At 41.0% G+C, this 13386-nt stretch overlaps 1 protein-coding gene across 2 annotated transcripts in view; it reads right to left on the reverse strand.

Annotated features, from left to right (window-relative positions):
• Positions 1–13386, reverse strand: part of GRHL2 (grainyhead like transcription factor 2) — a 173928-nt gene that overhangs the window by 91633 nt on the left and 68909 nt on the right. For both annotated transcript variants that reach the window (XM_049633542.1, XM_049633539.1), the window contains exon 5: positions 1507–1562. In XM_049633542.1, the coding sequence (XP_049489499.1) occupies positions 1507–1562 (56 nt within the window). The remainder of the gene's footprint in view (positions 1–1506; positions 1563–13386) is intronic.

The raw sequence follows: 13386 nt of genomic DNA on the forward strand, positions 1-13386 counted from the left end.
CATAACATAAGAAAAAAAAAAAAAAACACCTTCCTCATTTCACAGCTGAAGACAGGCTGAGAAACTTGCTCACTCCAGTGGACAACGACAGCAGCAGAAAGAGAAGACAGGTCAAGTGACTGATAGGTCAATGTTCTTTTCACCAACCAGACAGCTGACTACATGGTGATTTGGGCTTATAGCATGCAAATTATGTATGTATTTCCACATTTTAGAAGGTTATTTGGAACTCTGGTTATCTTCCCCACCATGCCCCTTCCCCTCATGAACACCACACACCCAAATTCTGACTTTGACGATCTGGGGAGACCAAATGGGGAGTCTGAGGTTGAAGCAAGATCCTGAAGGATGAGGAGGACATTAGGCGGAAACAGAGAGAACAGAAGAGAGCCACACACATAAAAGCAAAAGGGGCAAGCAATACAGTAGAGGACAAGGTTTAAAGTAAAGGGACCAGCAGATAGAGGGCTCTGACTACCTTCATGAGTAACTTGTGTTTAATTCTGTCAGAAATCACTGGTACGTTTTATAAATGGGAGAGAGATTCATTTCTTGCCCTTTTCTCCTATCTACAGACATGATCACGACCGAGGTCTTTGAACATCTGGCACCTCTACCTAGAATGTTCCTAATACTCCTTCTTTCCCTGGAAAACTCCTGCTAACAGTCCTTCAAGATGTGGCTCAAATGCCCCTTCCTGCAAGCTTTGGCCCACCCCCCACTCCTCCCGACCCGCATCACACACACAGGCCTGTAGGTCCTCTCAGCTTTCTGTTTATGTATCTCCGTGGCAGGACTCACCACTGACAATTTGTATTACAATTGTCCATCACTACACTTGTCCCCTCCAAGTCTACGGGCCTCTTGTAGGGAGAGGGTGTATCTTATCCCCATCCCTCTCGCATGGCTTGTACACAGAAGGCACCAGAGTGTATGGTACCTGGTAGCTAAATACGTGCAAAGTGGAACAGAAGAAAGAAGAAAGTGCTGGCAGAAAGCTCACTTATATTTTTATAGTTCAGAACTCGAATAAGAGTAAGTTGCAAGGGACAGGACAGGTAGAATAGAATATTCGGCACTTGGCAAGTATGATGAAAGTGTAGTAAGAAAGGTCAGGCAGATCTTTACCCCTCTAGAGTGGGTAGCTGGAGGATGGTTCCATCCTTAGCCAGGATAGGAAATAAAAGCAGACCAATGAAAGAAGTAGAGAAGGAAGGAAAGAAAAAAAAAAAGACAAAGAAAGAGACAAAGAGTTCCATTTATTCACATGCTGTGTTGGAGCCCATGCGTCTGAGCTTTAGAGGATCACCCAAGAGGGGATATGTAACCAAAAGAACAGAGAAAGGGTACGGGCCTCAGAATGTAGGTCAAGACTGGAAATAGCAATTTAGAAGTCATTGTAATAGAGAAAATAATTTTCTTTTAAAGGTTCAAAAGTATAACGTAGGGATACATTTCAAGTGTTAGCAGTTCATCAGTTTCTAGGGGCATCTCCCAGGAGCCTACCTTGATGCCTGGTCGTACATGTACTCCTCAGCACCAACGGAAGCACTCCGGAATTTCTGCAAAATTTACAAGTCATCAAAATTAAAACAAATAGGTAAGTCATCATGCAAAAGAAACAAAAAGTGACAAATGTATCCAAACCGTTAAATCCTCACTTCAGAAAGGAAAGTAACACATTTTTTAGTACTGTGTTTTCAACTACAATGAAAATAGTTGCCATTTGCACACAGAACTCACATATCACCTGCACACTGAGAATTATGCTGGACAGAAAGGGTATTTGTGCTTTGCATATTATTCACATGTCCATATTCACATGTCCACAGGTGTTGCAAAAGTGTCTGCAGGTACTGGAAACTGTTTCTTCAAACATATAAAAACATCTCTTCCATTTTCTATCACTGCCAATGCATATTCCAAAAATCATAAATTCTTTTTTTACTTACTTATTTTAAAAGGGAAGGACAGAGACAGAGAGAGAGAGAGCATGAACAGGGAAGGGGCAGGGAGAGAGACAGAGAGGCAGACACAGATTCCGAAGCAAGCTCCAGCCTCCAAGCCGTCAGCACAGAGCCCGATAAGGGGCTCAACCTCACAAACCGCAAGATCATGACCTGAGCCAAAGCTGGAAGCTTAACTGACTGAGCCACCCAGGCGTCCCAAATTCTAACATTTTAACCGGCTACCTGTATAAAATTGAGGCAAGTGCCATGTTTCCTGCATCTGCAAAATGCTTATTTACAGTGATTAGACGGATAAATGCGTTAATAGATATAAAGTACTAAGTACAGTACTCGGTACATGGTGAACTCAATATATGTGTATTAAATTCTATTCTATAGTAATCACTTGACCATATTCAGTGCCCTTCTCTAAGATCATCTTTATCACAATATTTTAAGAGTACATTTTGGAGGGAAACTCTAAAGCCTAGTATTATGCGTGAAGAAGCTTGGATCCAAGGATATCCAGTTGTTACTTAGTGCCAGCTGGAAGCACTTGGTTACATTTTAAAACCTTTTCAAAAGTAGATGTGCAAACACCCCCACTTGATCCTGAAGTGAATATAACAGGATGAAAAAGCACTTGGTTGACCACACACGCCTGCTCCTCCCAATGTGACTTTTTTCTAGTGTCTCTTTCAAAATAACAACTTTCCTGCCTCTCTTTTCTCAGCCATAAGCTTCCATTCTTTGACCACAGTTCACCAGTTTCCTTCACAGGAAAGGGTTACTCACAGCTATTTTCCAAACTTTCTTCACGATCCTTAACCACCATCTCTAGAATTCACAATTTATAAGTAAAATATACAGGATACTTCTTTTTATGTTGTCTTATAAATTCCCTGGATCCAAGAAAATGGGTTTTGCCATCAAAGTGTATTTATGTGCATCCTAGGAGCTTGTTGACTGGTTCAATAATTGTGACAAAGAATCAAAGATACAGATTTGCGTTTCTTTTGCAATCAATCAATCAACAAAGCATTCAATGGGAATCTTCTGGGGCTCCACCGAAAGTTGGTTGAAGAGATGGGCAAATTCACATGAACAACAACCACAACAAATCAAAGTAAAATAGACCAAACGACTAAATGTGAAAGTCTATTTTGAATCATTCATTCATTCATTCATTCATCCATCCATCAATCCATCCACCCATCCATCCATTCAGGTGTCCTGGCTGGAAAAGCAAATAATGGGCGTTGCCAGGAAAGGAAGGTCAGCAAGATGACAGGACGATTTCGTAGAAATTGTGGAGACTGTTCTAACCCATGGAAGCTAAAGAGAAGCTGGATCAACTGAAGGAATTGAGAAAAAGTAATCCAGGTGAAAGAAGACCAACATGAGTCAAGACAAAATGATGGCACAAATGTGGTGTGTACATGGGGACAAGGACACGGGCCTGATTTGATTATGAAGGGAGGACCTAAAAATCTAGGTTAAACGTTTAGTTTCTCGGGCAACCAGCCATATTTTAAGTACTAAATTGCCATATGTGGCTAGTAGCTACCATATTGGAGTGAATACAGGAAAATTTCCATCACTGTAGGAAGTTCTATTGGCCAGGGCTGATCTACGAAAAGGTATTTATACTTAGTATAGTTAAGAATTAGAAAATTTTGGAGTAGGAGGGTAGCATGATGAAAAGGGCACTTAAAAAAGGGATAGAGGAAATGCATTTCCAAGGTCTCCTTTGAAGGAATATGCAGTAACCCATAACGATACGAATACAACTAATTCTGGTGGACCAGCATTAGTAAACACAGGCCTCAGTGAATTTATTGTTCATGCCGCAGAATTCTGAAACCTGAGGACAGACTAGCCTACTAAAACACATTAAACTTATAAATTCTGTGGTTCTAACCCCTCAGGTGATGTGAGAAGGTGTGATATACTACGACTGTTCAGACTCAACGGGACTGCATGCTGACTAAAACACAGAATCTTACCCTAATAAGGCACATGTGAACAAGAACTATGAAAAAATAAAGACAGTAAACATGTTGCCAAAATGTCTAAGCTTACAACTTCATCCTTCATTATTTTATATTGTCTTTATAATTAAAAAATTAAACGTGTGGTCCACCTGGAAAACATCATAATCCTTCATGAGACGCGATCACATTGATGGGTCATTACAGCCCTACCTGATTCAGTATGGAGAGTCATACCCAAAATGTTTGGGTCATTCTGGTTACAGTTACCAAGTTTCCACAACTGTTTGGAAATCTTTTCACATAATTCGTAGAATGCCCAAAGGCAAGCAGACAGCCAACAACACCGTACTTTACTGTGATTTGATGTGTGCATCTATACATTTCTTAATCATTTGGACTGAGAAAAAGGAGAGTAACGAAGGTACAGTAACGTATATTTTAAAGACGACCCTGAAAGGACTCAAGATATCAGGCAATATTAGAATGTTACATTTAAATTTTGGATATTAGAATTCTACAATTTTTTTAGGTGGGAGGAAGGAGACGTCTGCTTACGAGTCTACTGGAAAAAGACAAATGATTCGTCAACTGTCAGAAAATCAGATACTTTCTGCCTCCGTGTCTTTGACCAGCCACCAATTTCTTAGGTCTTATCATTCATTTATTCACTTATCCACTCTTTCAATAAAGACTGAGCATCTGCTTCGTGTCAGGCAGTGTGCTAGATGCTATGGGTACCAAAGTGAGCAAAAAGAGAAGAGGTGTGTGCTCTCATGAAACTTCCGGTCTACCAGAGGAAACATATTCATTAAAAATACCATGCATTCAAAAAATCACAAACTGGTGCCAGCACTCTGGAGAAGAGCAGCAGAGTTCTAGGAGAGCACAGCGTGACTGAGAGAGTAAAAATCAGTCCCACTGACAATCGGCCTTTGTGTACTACTTCCGGTGGCACACGGACAAGACCAACAACGTTTCCAACAGAAGCCCAGAAGACAGGAACACAGCTACGAAAGTGAATCACACGTCTTCCTTCTAAGGAACTGCTGCTTTCTTAGCAAACGCATCCTCAGTCCTGCTTGGCTTATCTCATCTCCTGAACTATGGTTACCCAATTTCCAGATTGCCTCAGTGACTTCTCATATCCAGTCCAGAGCTGGCTGTCACTTCCGTAATCCCTCTTTACACTTACCCGGTATAATCCCAAACACTATGAAGACCAACTCCCAAGTCTATGTTACAGAGTTGTTCCTAAGGGTCCCCTGCTGAAGCAGGCTAAATAAATGTAACTTTGATTGCAGATGTGTTCACGGTAGTTGCTGGTAGACTTAGATACAAAGAAAACTGACTCTACTAGAAACTGAAGGAAGAGGGCAGGGAAGGATTTCCTGAGGAAACCACACAGGAGGAAGGGTGTGGGAGGTGGCAAAGAATGTTCTAGAACAGTGTTGTCCAAGAGAATTTAGTTTAAAGATGGAAGTCTTCTATATCTTCTTTGTCCAATACAGTAGCCACAAGTCACATTGAACACTTAAAATGGTAGTCAGTGGGACTGAGAAACTAAATTCTTGATTTTATTTAATTTTCATTGCCACATGTGGCTAGTGGCTATGGCATTACACGGCACACTTCTAGAACATGGAGCAGCATGCACAAAGGTCCTGGGGGAAGAGGAAGTACTTCAGGTTCACAGAACCGAATGGAGCCCACAGCAGAGAGCACAAGGGGGAAAGAGGTAGAAGACGAGGTGGGAAAGGCAGAAGAGAAGCAGAATATGCAATGCCTTGTATACTCGTTAAAGATTTATATCTCAATCTTAAAAGCGATGGGATTTAAGCGGGGAGTGACATAATTAGATAAGCATTTTGAAAACACTATCCCTGGTACAGTGTACAAAAGCAGGCAGTATTATAGGGCCAGAGAAACTGACAGATTGGGCCAGCATGGTGGAAGCAGAATGGAGAAAAATGGATTTGAGAAATGTTTAGAAATATTGATAGAATTGATAAAGGGTTGGGGGGGGGGGGGCAAAATATCAAGAAATATCCTAGTTTCTTGAGAAACCAGGATGGTGGTGCTACCCACTGAGGTGGAAAACACAAGGAAAGACTACAGGTCAGATTCAGGACAGAGGGAGAGTCGTACGCAGTTAGATATGAAGGTCTAGAGCAAAGAAGAGAGAGCTGGACTGGAGGAAAACATGTGAAAGCCTTTACAGATACGTGACAACTGAAGCTGCGGGCATGAAGCCAAGAGCATTTTTAAGAGGAAAGAGTGATCAAAGTATCAAATGGTGCTGCAAAGTACCAGGTGTAACAGACAAGGGCTTCCATGGCCATTGTGTTTGGGAGGTGGGAAGACGACTGCTATCAATCTGAATAACGGGTCATCCAATCACAGCAAATTTGACTACACGCAGAGAAACCGAAATCTTCCTCAAGTATAAAATGTGTATGCTAAGCGTTTTCCAAAATGTTGCTTGATGCAGAAACAAATGGATGTAATAAAAGGATAGGATCTGATGGTACCGTATGCATTATATCAATATGTCTAAAATAAACATAGTAAAACCAAGTGCATTAGTCACAAGTGAAACTATGTCCCAATTTAGTACTTGATTCAACACTTTTAAGACTTTTATCCTTAAAAAACATTTTTTTTTTATTTGAGTATAGTTGACACACAATGCTAAAGTAGTTTCAGGTGTCCAACATAGTGAGTGAACTTCTCTCTATATTATGCTACGGTCGCCACAAGTGTAGCTGCTATCTGTCACCATAGGCTTTTGCAGTATCATTGACTATATTCCTTACGCTGTGCCTTTTATCCCCATGGCTTATTCATTCCATAACTGGAAGCCTGTATCTCCCACTCCCCTTCACCCATTTTGCCCATCTCCCCCACTCTCCTTCCCTCTGGCAACCAACAGTTTGTTCTCTGTATTTATAGATCTAATTCTGCTTTTCGTTTGTTTATTCATTTGTTTTGTTTTTTAGATTCCAAAATGAGTGAAATCATATGGTGTTTGTCGTTCTCAGACTGACTTATTTCACTTAGCATTACACCCCCTAGGTCCATCCAGGTTGTTGCAAATGGCAAGATCCCATCTTTTTTTATGATGGATTATTACTCCATGGTGTGTGTGTGTGTGTGTGTGTGTGTGTGTGTGTGTGTGTGTGTATACAAGATATACGTATCTTTCTCTCTTTCTTTCTTACTAAAGTATTGTTCTTTAAATGTGTGGGAGGAAATGAGCTCCTAGTTAAAATATTAATCATGCTGGGGCGCCTGGGTGGCTCAGTCAGTTAAGCGTCCAACTTCGGCTCAGGCCACGTTCTCGTGGTTCATGAGTTCAAGCCCCACATTGGGCTCTGTGCTGACAGCTCAGAGACTGGAGCTTACCTCAGATTCTGTGTCTTCCTCTCCCTCTGCCCCCTCTCCTGCTCATGCTCTTTCTCTCTCTCTCTCAAAAATAAATAAACATTAAGAAAAAACTGAAAAACAATTAATCCTACTGGACAGGGCTTAGATTCAGGATAACTTCCAGTTATCAGTCTACAGATGAATATAAAATCACTAACTAACCATCGTAGATCTATTGGGTATGACAAATAATCATTCTTTGCTTTCATTTCAGGATTCTCTGCAAACTATGTTAATTTGACAAGTAACATACCAAGGACTGAATTATGAAATACATGGTAGAAATATCTGGTGCTTGCCCATGTATATAGTTCTTCTCATTCCTAAGCACATGGCAGAACTAAACTTCTCAGCCCTCTTGCAGTTAGTTAAGACCATGTGACTAGTTCTAGCCAATGAAAGATGAACGGGAATGATGCATGTCACTATCAGGTCATAGTATTTACAAGTCAGTCTGCAATCTTCATGATCTCACTTCCCAAGCAGGGGGGCCCAGAGGCCACATATGAAGACAGGAATGTCGTAAGATGGAGGGAATCTGGATTCCTGAGTCATTAATTAGAAAGAGGTCTGCAGACATGTATCAGGATTCTTACTAATAAGAAATAAACTTTTAGTGTATTAAATCACTAAGACTGTGGTGCTCCTTTATTCATACAGGTAGATAGACTCATTTTAACTGGCACAAAATTGTAGTACAGAATAAGCAAATTCTTCTTTCCATTTTGATTCTTATTATGACTGTACATATAATTTTTCTGTAAAAACTCTTCTTTCCATGTCTTATAGACCAATAGTAAGCTTCTACAGGACAGAACTCAAAGCAGCACCAGTAGAAGTAAATATTTACCAAATGTTCTTACAAAGGGACTGCACAATAAAATAGCTAAAATCAATCCATTGAAGAACTTTTTTTTTTTTTTATAAATTTTTTTTTTCAACGTTTTTTATTTATTTTTGGGACAGAGAGAGACAGAGCATGAACGGGGGAGGGGCAGAGAGAGAGGGAGACACAGAATCGGAAACAGGCCCCAGGCTCCGAGCCATCAGCCCAGAGCCCGATGCGGGGCTCGAACTCACGGACCGCGAGATCGTGACCTGGCTGAAGTCGGACACTTAACCGACTGCGCCACCCAGGCGCCCCTGAAGAACTTTTTAATGTTACCACTGTCTTAAAAAGCTCCCAGCCTCAGTTTAGCCAAACGGCTCACTTCTCTGATATCCACCTACACACACATACACACACACACATACAGAAGAATCAGTCTCTAATAAGAAATGAAATTTGTAGGGCACCTGGCTCAGGCAATTAAGCATCTGACTCTTGATTTTGGCTTAGGTCACGATCATAATTAGTGGGCTGGAGCCCCACATCGGGGCCCTGTGCTGACAGCATGGAGCCTGCTTGGGATTCTCTCTTTCCCTCTCTGTCTCTGCCCCTCCCCGACTCACATGTGTGCTGTCTCTCAAAACAAATAAACATTTTTAAAAAATAAAATTTGCGGGGCACCTGGGTGGCTCAGTCGGTTAAGCGTCCGACTTCAGCTCAGGTCATGATCTTGCGGTTTGTGAGTTCGAGTGCCGCGTCAGGCCCTGTGCCAACAGCTCAGAGCCTGGAGCCTACTTTGGATTCTGTGTCTGCCCCTCTCTCTGCCCCTACTGTGCTCATGCTCTGTCTCTCAATAATAAACGCTAGAAAATTAAAAAAAAAAAAAAAAAGTAAACCCCCTCTCTTATATGTTATGAATTTCTCAATTAGGTTATATAACATTTTTAAAAAATAAATAAAATAAAATAAAATAAAATAAAATAAAATAAAATAAAATAAAATAATAAAATAAAATAAAATTTGCTAATTCAACAAGAGTCCCAAACATTTTAATAGTTTTCCTGAAAGAAGTACCAGATTTTAGACAAATTTTTCTTAGTGAAATTTACCTGGTGAAATTACTCACCTAATCTTAGAACCAGTTAGCAATGCCATGACTAAAGATAACAACAGATCTGACTCCATTTAATTTACATCATATTTAAATACAATATACAATGTAAACACTGATTTCCAAGACTAGGAGGGCAGCTACGCCAAATGTCATGAGAATAGTCTTCACATTGAGTTTCATGTAAGTTACTTTCTCATTCCCTTCCAAATAAAACCCGAAATACAATAGTTTCCTTTCACAAGCCTCCTTATCTACAACACAAACACAACTGATAACATACACCCCCAAACAGCATCATGGTTCTGTTGACATTGGGCCACCTCCGTGGACTCTTATGTGACTAATGGGAGATTTCCACACCCGCTGAGAAAAACCTCAGTGGCAAATTTTTAATGAAAAAGCATGTGACCGACATTCCCATGTGAAGTAAGCTGCTTTTGCTTTCCTCGCTAAAACATCCCAACTGCCTGTGGGCAAATCATAAATATTCAATAATGCCAAAAAGCTTACAAGATCCCTGTTCAGTTAAAAAAAAAAAAAAAAAAAATGTCTGTTAACTATTTTAAGCAATATGGCCCAGGAAACTATGGAAGCTAACTTTAAGGCATTATTTTTTATTAGAAAGACATTGAAAGTTTGAGTATAAAGCTACCAGAACTCAAGAAATATGGTAGCCTCTTAAGGGCAGGGGATTTATCATGTCTCACTCTGCTCTTCCCCGATTTCACACAGTACAGCAGGGACTCAGTGGTGACAGAGGGTCACCAGAGCAACTTGCCCACCTAACTCCCTATCGACACTGCAGAGAGCCAGTCCCTTTGGCTCTTCTGAAAGATAAGATACCGCTAATGACACTGACAGAGGACATGGAATTTTGAAAAAACGTTGGGGTGAGTCACTCCCTGTCTTTAGGAATGGAACCACTGAGGGTTGGAAGGCCCCACACAGGTCCTGACGCCTGGCAGCCCGTGATGAGTCCCATCTCTACCACTTACTGCAGTATGACCATGGGCATAGGCCGGCTCCCTGTGCCTCAGTTTACTCACTTGGAAAACAAAGATGACAAAAATAGTACACCCCTCACAGGCTTTGGGTGAGGATTAAATGAGCAGAGCACATAGTAAGTAGGCCCATCAAATGTTTATTATTTTCAAATATTATGATTTAGGGTGCAATCTCAGCCTCAGGTGGTGGCATTTTGTCCCAGCGGCAACTAAACGGGCAGCAGGCTGCAAGGATCTGGCACACTGCCACGACATTGACTCCTCTTTAGGAAATTAGAAACCGTCTGTTTCACCTTCTGCCACAGTCTTTTATTGTCCTGGGCAGACTGAAAAATGGGAAGCCAATGACCATCATCTCAAACACAGGGGGGCATGGCTCCTAAATGTTGGAAAAGCTGACCTGAACCAATAGGAAAAAAAAAAAATGCATTCAATATCCTGGGTCAAAAATTGGAGAACTAACCCACAATTACACTCATTCTACAGAGATCCCAAGGCAACTAAATGGAGACAAGATGTCTTTTTAACAAATGGTGCTGGAACAACTGGAGAGTGATATGGAGAAAAAACAAAAATGGACCTCAACCCTTCCCTTACTCCATTACAAAAGTCACCTCAAAAATGAATGATAAACCTATATGTAAAGGTGAAACTATTAAAAACCTAGGGGAAAAAAGCAAAAGAAAATCTTTGTGACATTGGGTCATACCAAGACTTCTTAAAAAGTACATAAAAAGCATAAACTAGAAGAGAAAAAATTGATCAAGATTATATATTGTTGCTCGTTGAAAGACACGGTTAAAACAACAACAACAAAAAAGGCTACCTACCGACTGTAAAACATATAACTGATTTCACATTATTTAAGGAACTCTTAACAATTTAATTAAAAGAAGACAGGTCACTATAAGCTAACTAACTTGGATGTAAATTAAATAAATAAAAATAAAAAATAAAAAGAAGAAGACAGGTAACCCCATTTAAAAATTGGGTGAGGGGAGCCTGGGTGTTTTGGTCGGTTGGGCAGCTGGCTTCAGCTCAGGTCATGATCTCACAGTGCGGGAGTTCGAGCCCTACATGGGGCTCTGTGCTGACAGCTCAGAGCCTGGAGCCTGCTTCAGATTCTGTGTCTCCCTCTCTCTCTACCCCTCCCCTGCTCACACTCTGTCTTTCTCTCTCTGTCTCTCAAAAATAAACATTAAAAATTTTTTAAATAAAAAAAAATTGGGCAAAACATTTGAACAGACTTTTCACAAAAGAAGTTGTAAGAATGGGCAAAGAAGCACATGAATGATGTTCAACACCACTAGACATCAGAGAAAAGCAAATTCAAACCACAATGAGACATCATCACATATCCACTAAAATAGCTCATGTTAAAAAGACTGACAATACCAAATTTGGGCAAGGATGAGGAAAATGGAAACCCTCATGTACTACTGGTGAGAATGAAAATGGCATGGCCATCCTGTACAGCTGTATCTTATAAAGTTGCACATATATTTACCCCATGACCTAGCAATTCTGGTCCTGGGTATTTACCCAGGAAATGAAAGCATACGTCCACATTAAGGCATACACGTAGGGGTGCCTGGGTGGCTCAGTCGGTTGAGCGTCCGACTTCGGCTCAGGTCATGATCTCACAGTCTGTGAGTTCGAGCCCTGCGTTGGGCTCTGTGCTGACAGCTCAGAGCCTGGAGCCTGCTTCGGATTCTGTGTCTCCCTCTCTCTCTGCCCCTCCCCTGCTCATACTCTGTCTCTCTCTGTCTCAAAAATAAATAAACATAAAAAAAAAGCATACATGTGAATGTTCACAGCAGCATTACTTACTCACAATAGCCAAAACCAGAAGCAACAAAATATGTCCATTAACTGGTGAACAGATATATCGCAAACAAATTGTGATAATATGCTTACCATGGAATACTATTTAGCAAGTAAATAAACGATTAACAAAAGCAACAAAATAGAAGAATCTCAAGTGAAAGAAAAATTGAAACTATAGTGACAGAACGCAGGTTAGTGCTTGCCCAGAGCAAGAGAGAGGAGAAGGCTTCAAATACAGGGGCTCAAGAAAACTTTAAGGGTGAGGGAACTTTCCTATTGATTCTGACGTTGATTCTGATACAACTACCACAATTTTCAAGCTGGTGAATTTAATAATTTTTTTTTTTTACATTTATTCATTTTTGAGAGACAAAGAGAGACAGAGCACAAGCAGGGGAAGGGCAGAGAGAGAGGAAGACACATAATCTGAAGCAGGCTCCAGGCTCCAAGCTCAGCACAGAGCCCGACGCGGGGCTTGAACTCACAAACCGCGAGAACGTGACCTGAGATGAAGTTGGACGCTTAACCGACTGAGCCACCCAGGCACCCCTCAAGCTGGTGAATTTAAAACAAATGAGCAAAGAACCTTGTTTCTGTAAGTTCTACAGGCACATGAAAAGAATATGTGGTCTCTACTTGTAAAGTATAAAATGTACATGCATATACACACTTGATTGCTGATAATACAAATTCTTTCTTGAGTATTCAATCATACTAGGTCTTAAAGAGTCACACTGTTTCAAAAAATGCACAGGCAACATCTTTAGCTACCTTTTGGAAGGTTACAAACTAGACGAGGTCTAGAAAATTATTAAAATACATGTGTCTGGGTGGCTTGGTAGGTTAAACATCTGACTATGGCTCAGTTTGTGATCTCAAAGTTTGTGAGTTCAAGTCCCATGCAAAGCTCTGCTTTGATGGTGCAGAACCTGCTTAGGATTCTCTCTCTCTGCTCCCCTCTCCCACTTATTCTGTCTCTCTCTCTCTACCTCTCTCTCTCTCTCAAAATAAAAAATCAAATGAAAACTTTAAAAAAAACTTTTTTGAGAGGAAGAGAGAACGCACGAGCAGGGGAGGGGCAGAGAGAGGGAGGGAGGAAGGGGGACAGAGAGAGGGAGAGAGAGGGAGAGAGAGGGAGAGAGGGAGAGAGGGAGAGAGAGAGAGAGAGAGAGAGAGAGAGAGAGAGAGGATCTTAAGCAGAGCCTGTCTCAGGGCATGATCTCACCATGACATCGTGACCTGAACG

Source organism: Panthera uncia, chromosome F2 (assembly GCF_023721935.1).
Source record: "Panthera uncia isolate 11264 chromosome F2, Puncia_PCG_1.0, whole genome shotgun sequence".
In the NCBI taxonomy this organism is placed as follows: Eukaryota; Metazoa; Chordata; class Mammalia; order Carnivora; family Felidae; genus Panthera; species Panthera uncia.